General features: G+C 46.4%; 1 protein-coding gene across 16 annotated transcripts in view; it reads left to right on the top strand.

The window, feature by feature from the left end:
* The window catches only part of LOC135310817 (ubiquitin-associated protein 1-like), a 46,617-nt gene extending 38,588 nt beyond the window's left edge, over nucleotides 1-8,029 (top strand). For 13 of the 16 annotated variants that reach the window (XM_064439813.1, XM_064439819.1, XM_064439821.1 and 10 more), the window contains 5 exons: nucleotides 235-1,161; nucleotides 2,139-2,174; nucleotides 2,633-2,830; nucleotides 4,228-4,329; nucleotides 6,743-8,029. In XM_064439813.1, the coding sequence (XP_064295883.1) occupies nucleotides 235-1,161; nucleotides 2,139-2,174; nucleotides 2,633-2,830; nucleotides 4,228-4,329; nucleotides 6,743-6,883 (1,404 nt within the window). In that variant the 3' untranslated portion in view covers nucleotides 6,884-8,029. Of the gene's footprint in view, nucleotides 1-234; nucleotides 1,209-2,138; nucleotides 2,175-2,632; nucleotides 2,831-4,227; nucleotides 4,330-6,742 lie in introns of all 16 variants that reach the window. The other 3 variants (XM_064439826.1, XM_064439829.1, XM_064439830.1) reach the window with 3 other exon arrangements.
* Nucleotides 8,030-18,647: the final 10,618 nt, after the last annotated feature.

Here is an 18,647-nt window from a genome sequence, read left to right as displayed (position 1 = left end):
ATATTCTAATCCAGACTATAGACAGGTTTTGCTGCTACAGGCAAAATGAACTACTGCTGGTGTCCTTTAGCTTTGCCAGTCTGTAGGTTACAAGAGATGCTGGGGAAAAACTGATGCCTGTCTATGGTAATTCATGTACCTCTTATTCTGTGTTACTTATGTTGCTGTTATAAGTAGTGGCTATGATCCTTATAATTTATCTCCCCCTTTCCTTTCCCCTCCTCCCTTGGTCAGTATGACTTCTCACTGGAAAAGAAAACAATCGAGTGGGCTGAAGATATGAAAAAAATTGAAGCTGCCCAGAGGGAAGCTGAACACAAGGCAGAAGAAGCACTAGCAAACTCAAAAGCAGCTCCAGAGGTCAGCAACAAAATGGGGCTCTCAGAGGGACCTTGCCCTGAAGCCATGCCGCCTCCTATTAACCCCATCCTCGCTAGCCTGCAGCACAATAATATTCTTACTCCTATGCCAGCCAGCAACAGTATTGTGAAGCAAAAGGTTCTCAGTCCACCTCGTCCAAAAGCAGACTTTAACCCAGCTGATTTTGAATGTGAAGACGACCCATTTGACAAACTGGAATTAAAAACTATTGATGATAAGGAAGAATTAAAAAACATTCTTGAAATTCATGTTGGTACTACTGGGCCAATTGTTGCCAAGCTGCTAGATAATACTTTGCCCAAAGGAGGGTCTGAGTCTGTGTTGCAAGATGAGGAAGTTCTGGCATCCATAGAAAGGGCCACGTTGGACTTCAAGCCCCTTCACAAACCCAATGGCTTTATTACTTTATCGCAGTTGGGAAACTGCGGAAAGATGTCCTTATCTTCCAAAGTGTCCCTGTCCCCTGTCACTTCAGTGAGCAATATCAAATCCCTATCCTTTCCTAAACTTGACTCTGAGAGTGATCAAAAATCATCAAAGCTCATGAGCACTCTCCACAGCACCTCCTGCCTCCCCAATGGCACTTTACTCAGCGCTTTGCAGACCTGTGCTCGGAGTAAAGCTAGTGAACTGAATGGACACCATATGGTTGGTCTTTCTGCTCTAAATGAGGACAGTGGCATGGAGACATCAACATTATCCTCTTCATCCAGGCTGCCTTCTTTGGCTGTGTCAACAGTTTGTACAGAAGAAGAATCATCTCAAAGCAGAGCAACTATGGTAAACATGCAGTGGATTAGAATCAGGGTTGCTGCTGAGATATGGAGGTGTGGAGACAAATGTTGCTTTTAAAATGTCCTGTGGTTTTAGGTTCATTAATGGGAGTGCTGTGTAGATCATGTGTGGTAGATCCTCTTCATTTACGTGGCAAATGGATCAAACACGTTTTCATGCTGGCAGTTTAGAACCTCAGATTATTACTTTACAGGTTTCCCCCAAATCTGATATTTTTAGACTGATTCTGGTGACTTTTCTTTCAGCTTTTTAGCTCTTGTTCATAGTTGCACACCTCTGAGCTAAGCATACAAGATATCTTCTTTGTACAGTCCTGCATTCTGTCTTATCCAATTGAGAGATAGCAGATTCCGAACTGCTCTTATGTTTTGAGTTAAATCTCGGCTAGATTTGTTCCTCAGCTTGCTGGAAATAAAGGGAAATGCAGGCTTTACAAGGAACAGAAGAAATAAGAGATTAAAAAAAGCACATGTGCTGGGTCAGGGAAGAAAAAAGGGCTTCCAGTTGTTGACCTGCAGTGAAACAATTACCCCCTGCCGTGTCTGTCTCTGCTCCCCCCTCCTCCCCCCAACCCCATTCCGTCTATCTCTCCCCTCCCTTCCCTCCCCCCACCGGTTCCGTTGGTCCCTCCCCTCCCTCCCTTCCCCACCCTGTCCGTCGGTCCCTCTCCCCCCCCCCCCCCCCCCCCCCCCCCCCCCGTGCCTGTCGGTCTCTCCACTCCCTCTGTCCCCTTTTTCCTCCCCCCCCAATCTGTCTGTCTTTCTCCTTTATGATGGCTATTCTGTGACTACACACAACTGGGTAATGTCCACATCTCACATGTGGAAGTCTGATCATACCACAAGTCTTCCTAGTATGTTAGACTTATTCACAGGTCTTTCCCTTAAAACCCTTCTTCAGCTGTAGTAAATTCTGCTTACTAGTGCATAACGATTATAGTAATTTTGTGTTTTGTCCAACAGGTACACCCAGACTACAAGGGAACAGAAATCCCTGTGGTAAGTTCTGAAATACCTGTGTGCTTGCATTGGATCATGTTTCTGGAAAATCTCCAGAAATAGTGTTTCTTTGAGTACAGAAAATCATAGGTGACAAGTAAACTTGGGGTGAAGGAAGCAATCTCCATGTTTCCTCTAAGGTACAGGGTTTGGCTATATCATAAGGACCTTCACTGTTGCAGAGGTTTGGTATTGAAAGGTTTTCATCTACCAGTAGGAGAGGGTATATTGTGAGGAATCTGGGTTATTGATTGTTGTTTTGTGGGTAAAAAGAGTATGGTGGGAGTCGGACTATGTGCACTGCTTGGTTTCATCCTAACAGTAAGTAATTCCCAAGGGTAGTCTAGAAAGCCTTTTGGATTAATTATATGGAATGTCCTGGTTCTATACTAGCTAGAAACAGAATGTGGGGATGCAGATGATGACCATTACCTCAGCCTCTGGGTTTTCCCCTTTAGGTAATGCACCAAAATTTCCCAGTGTCTGAAGTGCCCTATAACACCAGCCACACAAAGCAGTCAGGTGGCCCCACTCCTGAACTACAGCAGGTCCTTTCCACTAGTGAGAGGCAGTGCATAGAGACAGTTATCAACATGGGATACTCACCTGAGAATGTCCTGAAAGCCATGAAGAAGAAGGGACAGAACATAGACCAGGTAAGAGCTTATGCAGTGGGAAAGAAACCCTTGATTGGATGCTGATTCTGCTGAGAAACAATCTTGGGTTTGCGAAATGGATGAGGGAAATACTTTTATTCTAACAAGGGGTTGCAGCCTGTAGCTGCTGTTATATTAACTGCTAGAGAAGTTGTCACATGGCAGTAAAGGCTATCAAAACCAAATAAAAGAATGTCTGTGCATATTTCTGATGAGAGGCTGCTTGAGTCAGTCACATCTGTGGGTGCTGGGTCAGAGCTGCGCTGAGCTTGGGATGGGCCCTTAGCTCCACGTGAAGCTGGGAGAAGTACTGGGTCTTCCCAGGAGCCACAAAACCATCCGAAGGAAGCTTGGTGTGACTCTACACCATGCTTAGTGCTGTGCAACAAAAAAACCAGCCAACTTCCCCTGTTCTGAGCACGGGTTATGATGCTGATGTCTCTCCTTGTAGAAAGGTTGGCCCCTGCAGGCTTATGACAGTCCTGAAAGGCACTGCTGACTGACTTTCTTTTGTGTGCTCTAGTTGTGGTGCTTCCTGCCTCATGTGTTGCCTCAAATGCTTGCTAAAACCAGGTCACAGACCATAAAGCCATGCAGGATGAAGCATGGTTCTGGGTCTTGGATCCACTTCAAACAAACATTTTCAAACAGGGAGAGTGTGGCCAAACTTTCTGTGCTGACCCTAGGCAGGCTGTGTGCTGCACAGAGCATCACCTGGCAGGACTGTACCTGTTGCCTGGGGAAGAGGAGTGTCCCAGTGACTTCTGCTTGTGGAGATGATTTGCTTGCCCACTACCTGCACATTGAGAGCAGTTTAAGCTGTGTGCTGGAGTGAACTGTAGTATCAAATGGAAAAAATGCTCCATAGGAGGGCACTTTTAAATCCTGCTGTATTTGTAGGCTGTGTCCTTTCACTTTCCTAGTATTACCTATCTGACCTTTCCCTGTACTTCTCAATGACAGATAAGAAATTCAGCAGTGATTTCTGGGTGCATCAGCTCTTGCAGCTGAGAGGAAGCTAAAAGCTGACACATCTTGACCATCAGACCTACGGTTCATTTTAAAAACTTGCAGTATAAAAATCATAGTTAAACTTCTGCCTAATGATCAGGCACAGAAGGCTAAAGATAGGCTTCTGAGACTGTTTTAACTAGAGTGGAAGATGATGTTCAGAGCTGGTGGGAGAGCACAGGAGGGCAGAAGGGCTCATTTGTTTCTCTGAACCAAGCTCTTGCATAAAGAGCATCTCAACTCTACTAGGAAGGACTATATCTCAGTCCCTGGTGAAGCCTGGGGTAGAGTTGTGCTCAACCCCTCTGTATGTACAGAGATGGTATTCAACCATGCACTGCAAATGCTGCTCTGCAAACTTAGTTTCTTTTCTTCATTCCTCACAGGTTTTGGATTACCTGTTTGCACATGGACAGCTTTGTAAGAAGGGCTTTGATCCGCTTCTTGTTGAAGCAGCTTTGGAAATGCACCAGTGTTCAGAGGAGAAGGTGAGGGTGCAACATGCTAAGGAATAGAGAGAATGCACTGTGATGGGGAATTCCAGCAGCAGTTCCTCTAGCTTTCATGGTAGTGCTGCCTTGTTTCCAAAACTGACTGCTGAGGGACGTCCTTGTGGTGATAAAGTGAATATGTATTAAAGCATTAGAATTCTGTGTTGCTTTATCACTCTCGCTTGTATGCATTTTTATGGGGACAGGATTTTTTTTAAAGACCCTGCTTATTCTGGTTGTAACGTTTTTGAACGCAGAGTTCTCTTGTGGGCAAAGTGCTTGGTACAGAGACAGTTAATTTTAGAAGCAGCAAATTAGCTTTCAAATCCTGCCAACCTGCCCTGGCCATTAATTTTCTCCCTTGTAAAAACGCATCTGCCTGGCTGCTCAGCAAACTGAGTTAGTGCTCTCTCTAGAAGAAGCTGGGAAACATGTTTTTTGGGGTCTGGTTCATTGTCTGGCTGCTTTACCAGCACCAAAAGTACAGAGGCAGGTAGCCAGGGCAGAGGACAGTAGGATCTTTTAAAGTCTGCCAGCCTGTTGTATGCCAATATGAAAACTTTTAGAGGTGCAACCCAACCCCCCCAACATATATATGCCTTCCTGCCTTTCTTGAACTTAGTGATGAGCTTGCAAACAGAGGAACAACACTGTGAAGATGGGAGAAGTGACTGAGTTCAGGAAACACATTTCACAGAATCACAGGTTGGAAGGGACCTCAGGGATCATCTAGTCCAACCTTTCTGGGAAGAGCACAGTCTAGACAAGATGGCCCAGCACCCTGTCCAGCCAAATCTTGGAAGTGCCCAATGTGGTTGAGTCAACTATTTACCTGGGGATATTATCCCAATGGTTGACTGTCCTTGCTGTGAAAAATTTTCCTCTGGTGTCCAATCGGAATCTCCCCAAAAGCAACTTGTGTCCATTCCCCCTTGTCCTCTCCATGTGACTTTGTGGTAAAAAGGGAGTCTCCATCTTCTTTGTAGCTACCCCTTAAGTACTGGTACATGGTGATGAGCTCCCCTCTGAGCCTCCTTTTCTCAAGGCTGAACAAACCCAGTTCTCCCAGCCTATCCTCATATGGCAGGCTTCCCAGTCCTTTGACCATCTTGGTGGCCCTTCCCTGGACCCCTTCCAGCCTGTCCACATCCTTATTGTACAGCGGGGACCAGAACGGGACACAGTACTCCAGGTGTGGCCTGACAAGCGCTGAGTAGAGTGGGATGGTGACGGCTTTATCTCTGCTGGCGATGCCCTTTTTGATGCAACCCAGCATCCTGTTGGCCGCCTTGGCTGCAGCAGCACACTGTTCGCTCATGTTGAGCTTCCTGTCCACCAGGACCCCCAGGTCCCTTTTGACAGAGCTGCTCTCCAGCCAGGTGGATCCCAGTCTGTGCTGCAGTCCCGGATTATGTTTTCCCAGGTGTGTGACCTCACACTTGTCCTTGTTGAACTTCATAAGGTTCTTGCTGGCCCACTCTTCCAGCCTATCCAGAACCTCCTGCAGAGCAGCTCTCCCTTCTGGATTGTCTACTTCCCCACTCAATTTGGTGTCATCTGCAAACTTCATCAGGCTACACTTGATGCCGTTATCCAGATCACTTATAAAGATATTGAATAACATTGGGCCCAATATTGATCCCTGGGGGACTCCACTTGTGACAGGTTGCCACTTGGAAAAGGAGCTATTTATCACCACCCTTTGGGTGCTACTGGCTTAACCCCCAAATTGGAAATGGTTAATCTCCTCCTGAATGTCCATTTCAGCCTGTTTTTTTGGTGTAATCCCTGTCCCATCCTGTCCCCCCGAGTGGAGCAGAGGCCTTGTAAATGGCAGAGGGTTCATAAAAGTCTGATCAGTTGATTCACTTCTTGTTAGTTTAGTTTTTCAAAGCTCAGGGAGGATTCAGGGATGATGTTGGTAGTATTATACACAGTGTATCCAATAGGATTTGTGCTAATCTCCTAAGTTTGCCCTAGATCTGAAGAGTGATTTGACAGCAAGGGCTATTGTACTGTTCTCAAAGTCAAAGTAACTTTAAAAAAATTCAGATGCATCAGTAGCTACTAGATGTGGGAGTAGGGTGACATTAATCAGAGTCTGAATTAGGCCAGGCTGATAAATTTCCTGCTGGGAGAGACACCCCCCCAGACAGAGCTTTGGTGCCCTTGTTGAAGAGGATTTTGGAAATGCAGGACTGCAAACACAGGGGACTGAAAGTGAGGCTCTGTGAGCTCTACCAGCTCTCATGTGAGTGGACTTTAAAGGGAGCTGGAACGAGCTGTACTTGAGGAGTAGGAATCCACCCCATGGGGTGCCCAGTTGCTGAAGACTGGCTCTGTGCTAAACCTCCACCAAGCACTGATCATCTTTTTCTCTTGCAAATAATGGACTGTCTGTGCCTTTCAGATCACAGAACTTCTCCAACTAATGAATCAATTTAAAGAAATGGGCTTTGAACTAAAAGACATTAAGGAGGTCTTATTGTTACATAACAATGACCAACACAACGCTTTGGAAGATCTAATGGCCCGTGCAGGAGCCAGCTGAAAACACATTCCTGGATTCTCGGTGTGCAACAGAACAGGACCAGCCCTGCCACCTTCACATCCAGTGTGACTTGCTCTCGGCAGGAAGGAGTCTGGCTTTTCGTGTACACGGACGAGTGACTGAGCAAGCCCGCTCGCGTACATCACTCAAGCATTTCTCTTTCCACTGAGAGCCAACTTTCTTAAATTAAATTTTTTAAGTGTCCTTTCCTAAGTTTCCTTTTTCCAGCTTGGCCATGGGGAGTTTAGACTGCCCAGCCTCTACTGGAATTCTATATAGGTAGAGACAGGAGTGGTTTCTCCCCCTTGCTGTTGCACTGGAGTTGGACAGAAGAATACTAAGTTGGTTCTGAAACTAGGTTGCTTTGGTTCTTTGAAGCTGCTTTTATGGTGTCTGCTTGTACTGAATTACTTGGCTGTGTTGCAGTCCAGATTAACCAGTTAAAATTTGACCTTTAGTGCAATGGAGTTTTACTTTTTGGTTGAAAGTTAGTCTGTAACTTAGTAAAACACTGGTTCAGAAACTGTCACTATGCATGAAGAGAGAAGCTGTTCCTCATGTGGTGTGTTTTTTGTTGTTTGGGGTTTTTTATGTTGTGGGTGTTTTGGTTTTGGGTTTTTTGTTTTGGTTTGGGTTTTTTTTGTTTTATAACCCATGTATCCAACACTTCTGCCAGACTTGAGTGTCCAATGCTGAGTGGTGCATAAGTTCTATTGAAACAGGTAAGCTGTGAACTCTACCCGAAGCTGCAACTTGTGTTGGTTCTTGAACCTGAAGGCAGGGAGCTGGGGCTCAGTATTCTTAATCCCCCAGGTCTGTAGGATATTTAAGGCAATACCCTTCTAGGAAATCAGTTATCTTTTAGTTTTAAATAATACTCAGTGTGACGCAGGAGGATTCTCTCAAGCACTTTCTTTAAAACAAATATACTCACTGCATTAGTTCCTCTTCTCACACTGCTATAGAACTACATAATAATGTCTAGTACTAGAAATCAGGTTTTGAGTTATTTTTGATAGTTAAAAGTATTACTTTGTACACTGTTCAAGTTCTAAATACATAAAATATTAGCAGTCTTGAGGAGTCTTTAATTTACTAAATATTTTGATTCTGCAGAAGAACAACTAATAAAACCCTCAACTATAACTCCCAGTGTCATGGTTCTCATTTCTCATGCTCTTTGCCTTCAGCAGGTGAAGAACTTGCCTGGATCCTGCCTGCCCAGGTGCTGCCTGCTCCTGTAGGCATGCATGAACACTGTCTGCCTTGGGCAGAACAACCAGAGGTCTCCAGGCAGGTGGCTACAGTGGTGGAATTTGCTGCTTTTTTCTGTGGCTTATTTCTGTTTTGTTGCAAAAACCAAGCCTAGGGATCCAAACTCATGTTAGAGCATGGAGCTGGGAGTATTGGACTTTGAGAGGGGAAAACAGCTCAGCTCATTGCCTCAGTTTAGGTTTTTCAAGTAGGAGGTTTTAGCTCATCAGGACCCCAAAGATGATGGCATTTGCCTCCATTATGTTGTTAACTTTATATGACCAAAACATCTAATTTGGGTCCAGTGTTAACGCCTGGAATTCTTTGTGAGGTGTGCAACTATGTTAATTACATACCTTTACTTAAAACTATGCTGAGGAGAGATGTAGCTGGCAAGTATCTAGGAGATATGGAGATGGATGAGGAGTAGGATCAGGGCAGATTGCTTTGCATCATATCCTGTAGCATTGAGCTTCACCAGCTTATAGTGATGGGGCTGAAATTAAAACTTGTCCAAGAAGGACATTGAGCAGCTGGCAGGTCAGCAGCTGCTGCCTCTGCGGGTACAGGTAAAGCAGTTACCCAGCTTTCCTTCCCAGGTGAGAAATGTGACAATTTGAAACAAGGAAATGGTGTTCCTGATTTGTTTTCCAGCTTTTCTGACTAAACTCAAACTGCTTTACTGTCACTGCTGAGAGCATTCAGTTGTGTTGCTTGTCTCAGTTTTCTCAGAATTAATATACAAACAAGTTCCTGTCTGGTACTAGACAGTCCTGAAGGGGCAAGAAGTCCTGCCAGCGAAGAAACAACTATTTAGACCAAACCTCTGAATAACATAACCAAAGAGATGATTTTTTTTTTTTTAATGTGTTAAGCTTTTTCACAGTTCCCACACTACAGTAACCAATCTGCTTATGGAGACTGCTGTAGAGGTGAGAGCAGAGAGATGAAGATGGGAAGTTTGTTGCTGTACACTTCTATGGGAGAACTTATCTTGGGCCGCATATCTCCGGGACACAGGGCTCTACCCACCCTGGGGACAGTGATGCACAGACATCAATATGATGGATACAAAATGTCTGTTTATTTAACTGTGTCACACGCTTATATAGCTCTTGCGCTTCCTGTTCCTGCCACTCCTATGGGGAGGAGTCTATCTTTCCGTCACAGCCTGTGATCTTCTGGTCGCCGATCCCTGTCTATTCCCCTACAGGAAGTGATACCTGTATAGTTTGTCTCCTCTTTCCAAAGACATACCAGTCTGTCTGTCTTCCCTGGTGGTGCTGCCCTTGCACTGTCAGTGAGGTTTCTGGGTTTACATCTTTACTGGGTTTGCACAGCCAAGTTCTGGTAGCAGAGGGGCTACAGGGGTGGCTTCTGTGAGAAGATGCAATAAGCTTCCCCCATGTCTGATAGAGCCGGTTCCAGCTGGCTCCAAGATTGGCTCAGCTTTGGCCAGCAGTGGGCCTATCAGCAATGGTGGTAGTGCCTCTGTGATAACATATTTAAGGAGGAGGAAAAACTGCTGTGCAACAGCAGCCTGAAAAGGAGTTGAGAATATGTGAGAGAAGCAACTATGCAGATACCAAGGTCAGTGAAGAAGGGAGGGGCAGTTGATGCACTAGGGGCTGGAGCAGACATTCCCCTGCAGCCTGTGCAGAAGACCAGCATTGAGGCAGGCTGTCCCCCTGCAGCACATGGAGGTCCACAGTGGAGCAGATATCCACCTTGCGGCCCATGGAGAACCCATGCTGGAGCAGGCTCCTGGCAGGACCTGTGGCCCTGTGGAGAGAGGAGCCCATGCTGGAGCAGATTTGCTGGCAGGACTTGTAACCCCATGGGAGACCCACGCTGGAGCAGTCTGTTCCTGAAGGGCTGCATTTCATGGAAGGGATCCATGCTGGAGCAGTTTGTGAAGAACTGCAGCCGGTGGGAAGGGCCCATGCTGGAGAAGTTAATGGAGGACTGTCTCCCATGGGAGGGAGCCCATGATGGAGCAGGGGAAGACTGTGAGGAGGAAGGAGTGGCTAAGACTATGTGTGATGAACTGACCACAACCCACATGCCCTGTCCCTCTGTGCTGCTTCGTGGGGGGGAAGACACTGAGAATTTCAGGAGTGAAGCTGAGCCCAGGAAGAAGGGGTGGGGTGGGGGGTGTGTGTGTTTTAAGATTTGTGTTTATTTCTCATTATCCTACTCTGATTTGATTGATAATTAATTTTCTCAAGTCACATCCATTTTGCCTGTGATGGGAACTGCTTGGTGATCTCCCTGTCCTTATCTCAGCACGTGAGCCTTGCACGTATTTTTTTCTCCCCTGTCTTGTTGAGAAGGGGGAGTGATAGAGGGGCTTGGAGGGGAGTAACTGGGTGCCCTAGGGGAGAGGTACTTCTGAAGAAAATGTGACAAGTGCCTGTTGTGGTTTAGCCGGCAACTCAACCCCACACAACTGCTCGCTCACTCTGCCACTGGTGGGATGGGGAGAGAATCAGAAGGGTAATGCTTGTGGGTTGGGATAAGAACAGTTTAATAATTAAAATAAAACAACAATAAAAATAAAAGGGAAAGGAAAACAATGAGAGGTACGAAACCTGGGGGGAGAGGGGGGAAAGGAGAATGAACCATCAAAACAACCCACGCATGATGCAGCCGCTCACCGCCCGCCCACCCAATGCTGCCATATAGGACTCCATACAGCAGCCTTTCATATCCAGTGCTTTCCCACAAAGTGGCAGGAACCATCAGTGAACAGGGCATATTGCTTCTCATGTTCTGGCAGTGTGTTATACAGTGGGGCTTCTTCAGCACGTGTCACCTCCTCCTCTGGTGATAATCCAAAATCTTTGCCTTCTGGCCAGTCCATGATCACTTCCAAGATTTCTAGGCCACTGGGGTTTCCTACTCGAGCCCGCTGGGTGATCAGTGCAACCCATTTCCTCCAACTAGCATCAGTTGCATGGTGTGTAGAGGGGACGTTTCCTTTGAACATCCAGCACTGGCAGTCGGGGTGCCAGGAGCAGCTGTGCTTCAGTACCAACCACTTCTGAAGCAGCTGGAACCCCTTCATATGCTGCCAATATCTCTTTTTCAGTTGGAGTATAGCAGGCTTTGGACCCTCTGTATCCCCAACTCCAAAACCCTAGGGATCAACCTTGGGTCTCCCCTGGTGCTTTCTGCCAGAGGCTCCAGGTAGGGCCATTCTCCCCGGCTGCAGTGTAGAGCACATTTTTTACATCTTGTCCTGCCCGGACTGGCCCAAGAGCTACTGCATGGACTATTTCTCATTTGATCTGTTTAAAGGCTTGTCGTTGCTCAGGGCCCCATTTGAAATCATTCTTTTTCCGGGTCACTTGATAGAGAGGGCTTATGATCAGACTGTAATGTGGAATATTGTGCTGGTTTTGGTTGAGAAGGGGTTAATTCTCCTCACTGTGGGGGTCGGCTACCTTTCCAGCTTCCAGAGCTCTGCTGCGTGGCGGGGGGGGGGGGGGGGGGGGGGGGGGGCTGGGAGGGGCAGGGCCATGGTGGGGGCGGCTGACCCCGACTGGCCAATGGCAGGTTCATTCCATACCATGTGACACCATGACCAATATATTGAGGGGGGGCAGTTGCAGCGCCAGCGTGGAGGCGGCGCGGCGTCGGGTCGGCGGGCGGCGAGCGGCTGCGGCGCGGGCAGTTTGTTCCGGCGGTTCGTTCCCCCTCTCCCCTCCCTTCCCCCTCCCCCGGGGCTTTGCGCCTCTCGTTGTTCGCCTTTACATTGCATTTCTACTGTTGTTTTCTTTTAATTTTAATTATTAAACTGTTCTTATCCCAACCCACGAGCGTTACCCTTCTGATTCTCTCCCCCATCTACCGGTGGGGCAGTGAGCGAGCGACTGTGTGGGGCTGAGCTGCCGGCTAAACCACGACAGTCTTTTTGGTGCCCAACGTGGGGCTCAAGGGTTGGAGATAACAACAGCTGCTGGTCACAGCACCATGTTGTCCTTTTTGCAGTTGGTGTTAAAAATCGGTGTTGGTTTGTTGAGTCTGCTGTGTTCTGCTGTGATTAGTAATGTTTTGCCTACAAGATTTGTTATACAGGCACTCGTTTTCAGCTTTATCTGGTATTTGGGGTTTTTGCTGAAACCGTCACTGTACTTTGGATACCACCTTGTTGAGGCAATTAGCAATTATACCTCCTCCTCTGAGAGATTTTATATGGAGGAAATACAGAATAATACCTTTGCAACTTTGTTCTATGATGTCTGTGCCTTTGTTACAACAACGTTTTTGTATCTTGAACATCCTTGGGTGGTTAAGGTGCACTTATTGTTAGTTTTTGGGCAGGTTGTTTTGGTTTTGACTAAGCAACTTAAGAATATCACCCAGAAATCTGCCCCAAGGCTTGATAGTTATGAGTGGCAGGGCATGTGGGATAGCATGGGCAAATACCTAGGGCAGTGGGCACCCCCAGTGGTTTGGAGTTTCACCCCCGAACAAGTGCAGAATCCTAAAAAACTAGTAGAATATTTGGAGAAAGTATGTTGTTACACTGGGAACTCCAGAGAGACACAGATAACTGCAACGTGCTGGGGTCTGGCCCATGCATACTGAGCCCTGCTCAACAGTATTCAGTGCCCCCAGGGGGAAGAGAATGTCTCTGGATTGAAATGCAAAGTGACTGGCACTGTAGACAATCCAGCCCTGACCACAGGCACTGCAGCCACTCAAACCCCCACAACAAGTACCGGAGCTAGCTCAGAAAATAAACCCGTACCAGTATCAGTTGCCCCCATACACAAGACAAAATATTGGAAGCGGACATCAACTCGTTTAGAACGGGATGATGAAGAACCAGGGCCATCGCGGGGAGAGGAGGGAGAAGTAATAAATGAAATAGAGACCACCCAAACCCTGTCCTTAAGTGAGTTGTGAGATATGCGAAAAGATTATAGCCATCGTTCAGGTGAGCACATTGTCACCTGGCTGCTCTGATGCTGGGATAATGGGGCCAGTAGCCTGGAACTAGAGGGAAAGGAAGCCAAACAATTGGGATCCCTTTCTGGGGAAGGGGGCGTTGACAAAGCAATTGGAAAAAAACCACAAGCCCTCAGCCTCTGGAGGCGACTCCTGTCTGGAGTGAAGGAAAGGTATCCCTTTAAAGAAGATGTTACACATCACCCAGGAAAATGGACAACTATGGAGAAAGGCATCCAGTATCTAAGGGAATTAGCTGTGTTTGAGGTGATTTATGGTGACCTGGACAATCAACGGTCATCCAAAGATCCAGATGAAGCCGAGTGCACACGACCCATGTGGCGGAAGTTTGTACGGAGCGCACCATCTTCGCATGCAAACTCATTGGCAGTGATGTCCTGGAAAGATGACGAGACACCAACGGTGGCAGAAGTGATAGATAGACTCCGAGATTACGACACAAATATCTCTTCCTCGCTTGTCTCTGCTGTGGAGAAACTATCCCAAGAGGTCCAGCAACTCAAAGAAGATCTGTCCTACTCCCCACCTCGACAGAGCAGTGTCTCAGCTGTTAGGAATAAGCGTCCTTTGGCTCAAAGAAGGGGATACACACCACGGGCCACCCTATGGTTCTACCTGCGTGACCACGGAGAGGACATGATGAGGTGGGATGGCAAGCCTACCTCGACCCTACAGGCACGAGTGCATGAACTGCAAGGAAAAACAGTCACTCAGGGAGGCTCTTCCAGGAAAGCTGCTGCTCCAATTTCCAGTGAACAAGTCCCCAGACAGAGGAGTAGAAGCGCAGATTTTATTTCTAAGTGTAATAGAGGGACTCCTGATTCACACTTGCAGGAAGTGAGTTGTGACTGCCATGATCAGGACTAGAGGGGCCCTGCCTCCAGCCGGGTGGAGGAAAGGGATAACCGGGCTTACTGGACTGTGTGGATCCGATGGCCTGGCACGTCCGACCCACAGGAGTATAAAGCTTTAGTGGACACCGGCGCACAGTGCACCTTAATGCCATCAAACTATATAGGGGCAGAACCCATCAGCATTGCTGGAGTGACAGGGGGATCCCAAGAGCTAACTGTATTGGAGGCTGAAGTGAGCCTAACTGGCAATGAGTGGCAGAAGCACCCCATTGTGACTGGCCCAGAGGCTCCGTGCATCCTTGGCATAGACTGCCTCAGGAAAGGGTATTTCAAGGACCCAAAAGGGTACAGGTGGGCTTTTGGTGTAGCTGCCTTGGAGATGGAGGAAACTGAACAGCTGTCTACCTTGCCCGGTCTCTCAAAGGACCCTTCTGTGGTGGGGTTGCTGAAGGTCAAAGAACAACAGGTGCCAATCGCCACCACAACAGTGCACCGGTGGCAATATCGCACCAACAGAGACTCTCTGATCCCCATCCATAAACTCATTCACCAACTGAGGAGCCAAGGAGTCATCAGGAAGACCCACTCACCCTTTAACAGTCCCATATGACCAGTCCGGAAGTCTAATGGAGAGTGGAGACTAACAGTAGACTATCGTGGCCTGAATGAAGTCACTCCACCGTTGAGTGCTGCTGTGCCAGACATGCTAGAACTTCAATACGAACTGGAGTCAAAGGCGGCCAAGTGGTATGCCACAATTGATATTGCTAATGCATTCTTCTCAATCCCTCTGGCAGCAGAGTGCAGGCCACAGTTTGCTTTCACTTGGAGGGGCGTCCAGTACACCTGGAATCGACTGCCCCAGGGGTGGAAACACAGTCCTACCATTTGCCATGGACTGATTCAGACTGTACTGGAACAGGGAGAAGCTCCAGAACAACTTCAGTACATTGATGACATCATTGTGTGGGGCAGCACAGCGGAAGAAGTTTTTGAGAAAGGAGAGAAAATAGTCCAAATCCTTCTGAAAGCTGGTTTTGCCATAAAAAAAAGTAAGGTGAAGGGACCCGCACGAGAAATCCAGTTCTTAGGAATCAAATGGCAAGATGGTCGTCGTCATATTCCAATGGATGTGATCAACAAAATAGCAGCCATGTCTCCACCAACTAGCAAAAAGGAAACACAAGCTTTCTTGGGCGTTGTGGGTTTTTGGAGAATGCATATTCCAAATTACAGTCTGATTGTAAGCCCTCTCTATCAAGTGACCCGGAAAAAGAATGATTTCAAATGGGGCCCTGAGCAACGACAAGCCTTTGAACAGATTAAACGAGAAATAGTTCATGCAGTAGCTCTTGGGCCAGTCCAGGCAGGACAAGATGTAAAAAATGTGCTCTATGTAAAATGTGTTCATCTGATTCGTGTCAATATGGAACAATGCTAGAGTCACACGGTGAAGTGTGACCCTCTAGCATTTGACCGTTCTGTTTGTGCTTGTGTAACGGAGAGGCCGTTCAGTGTTCAATTGAATTGTTAACTGTCTTAATGGTTGGGATGTTGATTGACAATTTGTGTAGTTAATTGTTAAGAAAGAATTTTAGTTAGGAGTAGAAACTAACACTTGAGAATTTTAACAAGATAATAAATAATGCTTAGGCCAGACAAGACGGCATTAGCAATGAATGCTTCACTGTCAAGAGGCCTCCTAAAAGGATACAACTCAGTAACTTCAAGGACTAACAGTGGAAACATCTTGCTACAAAGGAGAGAAAGAAGATAAGGGAAGGCCACAAATCAGCCAGCAGTGATAACAGGGAACTTCTTGGCTCAGGAGGCGCTGAAGCATGAAAACTGGGGGAAAGGTAATTCCGGCAGGGGGAGATTGCGACCACCGACCCAATTCAGGACCAAAAAGACTTGCCCCCCCACACCTGTAAAGAGCATGCGTGCTCATCTACATGGCAAGCGTGGCTAATTTAAATACGGCTGACCAACGGCAAGTGGAATGCTTATCACTGACCAAAGAGTGTAAACTTAGGCGTGTTTTTACTAATTGTTATTAATTAAGTAACTGAATATAAACCCTGTAGTATCGTATGACGGTATGCACGTTAGGCGGAAGGATCCCCCGTGCATCCAGCGCTGCTTGCTTGTCTCTATTCAATAAATTGTATACTTTGATTGAAATTTCTTTGAAGGCTAAATTAATCATAACAATTGGGGGCTCGTCCGGGATGGTCTTGGTTCCTGAATTCTGACTTGATCTAGGAGGGGCGCCCCACCATTCGGTGGCTCCTGGTCAGGTTGGGTCAGGGCTAACGCCATCCTGAACCCGAACAGGGACAAGCAAGGAATTTAATTTTTATAAGCTCCCTTGCCGGCTGCAGCAGTTTGTTTTGCCCGTAATTCTGCGCGCGAAGATCCAAACGAAGACGACGGAGTCGTAAGGATTTAGGTTGTATACCGTTTGGTTGGGTGGGATTCGGTTGCCTGTGTGTGTAAGAGTGTGACTGAGACAGAACCTAGTTCTGAAGTGATTGTGGAGGTCTTCTAACCGCGGTTCCAATCTCCCGCGAGGGACTTGGCCGGTGAAGGACCGAAGCGATTCCTATAGGATTCGTGGGTGGGTGATAGGTCCTAAACCCCCTGCAAGACACTCTTACCGGTAACCAAGGGCTGTAGGAATTGCCACAGTAAAATTCCTAGATGGGTCAGACAAATTCGAGGACCCAGGACCAGAAGAAAGGGAGCAAATTACCAGACATACCATCAGAAAGTCCATTGGGAATAATGATTAGAAATTGGAATGAAAGGGGCCCCAGAAAAGGAAAAAGTAAATTAAAATTGGTTCAATATTGTATGGTTGAATGGCCGAAGAAACCTTTAAGACCACTTGTCTTTTGGCCTGTTTTTGGATCTTTTGAAGACTGGATTTGCCAGGCCTTGAATATATATGTTAATTCAAAGGAACCTTTTAGTCAGGAGGAAAGTGAATATGCAGAATTATGGATCAGGACTTCACGTCCTTTTCCAGCCTCAATACTTACATTAAAGAAAAGAGATGAAAACTTTGAGGAAGAAGAAGGAGATAAAAATGAAAAAGGAAGGGAAAAAGATGATAAATGGGAACCACTGGATAACCTGCCGCCCCCATATCCTAATAATTCACCTCTGGCAGCGGCTTCCCCTCCAGTGGCCGTAGTATCTCCACCAGTCCCACTGTTATCCCTGCCTCCCCCACCAACAGCACCAGAATTAGATAAACCACCGGCTGCATGTACGAGAAGTAGGACTGCCGTATCTGAGGGGGCTTGTCTATATCCCTTACGAGAGGTACCCCTCGGAGGCAATCAGGGAGGCATCGGGTTTGTGGCAGTCCCATTAAATACCACAGATGTAAGAAACTTTAAGAAAGAAATGGGGACCCTATTAGATGATCCCCTCGGAGTATCTGAAAAACTAGATCAATTCCTAGGCCCCAATACTTATACCTGGGAAGAAATACAGTCCATTTTAGGAATCCTATTTACTGCTGAAGAAAGGGGAATGATTAGACAAGTTGGAATAAGGATTTGGGAAAGACAGAATCAGGCAGGGCTCCCGGGAGATCAGAAATGGCCAAATGTGGATCCCCACTGGGATCATCAACAACCTCAAGGAAGACAGAATATGAGGGATTTGAGAACGTTAATCATACAGGGAATAAGGGAAGCGGTTCCCCGAGGGCAAAACATTAATAAAGCATTTAATGAACAACAAGGAAAAGAAGAATCTCCAACAGAATGGTTGGAGAGGTTGAGGAAAAGCTTACAAATGTATTCTGGAATTGATCCGAATACAGTGGCTGGGACCGCAATCCTTAGAACACAATTCGTAGCTAAATCTTGGGGGGATATAAGAAGGAAATTAGAAAAGCTGGAAGACTGGCAAGAAAGAGGATTAGAGGAGTTACTTAGAGAAGCCCAAAAAGTTTATGTTAGAAGGGATGAAGAAAAACAGAAAGCAAAAGCAAAAATTTTTGTAGCAGCAGTAAGAGAAAGTCAGAAAAATAAGACTCCGTCTGGAGAGAAAAGGGAAAAAAAAAAATAGAGCAGACACCCCCGCGACAACCTTACCGAGAGAGATTTACAACTCCTGTCTGTTACTACTGTAACAAGAGAGGACACGTTCAGAAGAACTGCCGAAAACGGGAACAAGATGAGAGAATGTTTAAAGAAGAATAGGGGTGTCAGGGGCTATATCTTCTGGGGACTCCAACATCAACAGAGCCCTTGATAAAATTATTAATTGGTCCCCATAAAGAGGAAGTTTTATTTTTAGTAGATACAGGAGCTGAGAAATCAACCATTCAAAAACTTCCAAAAGGAATAGAAAAAGGGAAGAGCTATATGTCTGTAGTTGGGGCAAAAGGAGAACCTTTTAAAGTACCAATTTTGAAAGATGTAGAAATAGAGACAGAAAAGAAAATTTGCCTTAATGATTTACTTTTGCTCCCTGAAGCGGAGTACAATTTATTAGGAAGGGATTTGATTTTGAAGTTAAATTTGGGCATTCAGAGTAAAGGAGATAAATTGCAGATTAAATTATACACTTTAACACAAAAAGACGAAGAAGCTGTTAACCCCTCAGTGTGGTATAAAGAAGGGGAAATTGGAAAGATAGAAATGGACCCCATAAGTGTT

Source organism: Phalacrocorax carbo, assembly GCF_963921805.1.
Source record: "Phalacrocorax carbo chromosome W unlocalized genomic scaffold, bPhaCar2.1 SUPER_W_unloc_1, whole genome shotgun sequence".
Classification (NCBI taxonomy): Eukaryota; Metazoa; Chordata; class Aves; order Suliformes; family Phalacrocoracidae; genus Phalacrocorax; species Phalacrocorax carbo.
The sequence above is the reverse complement of the archived record's forward strand: the minus strand, read 5'-3'. Positions and strand labels throughout refer to the sequence as shown.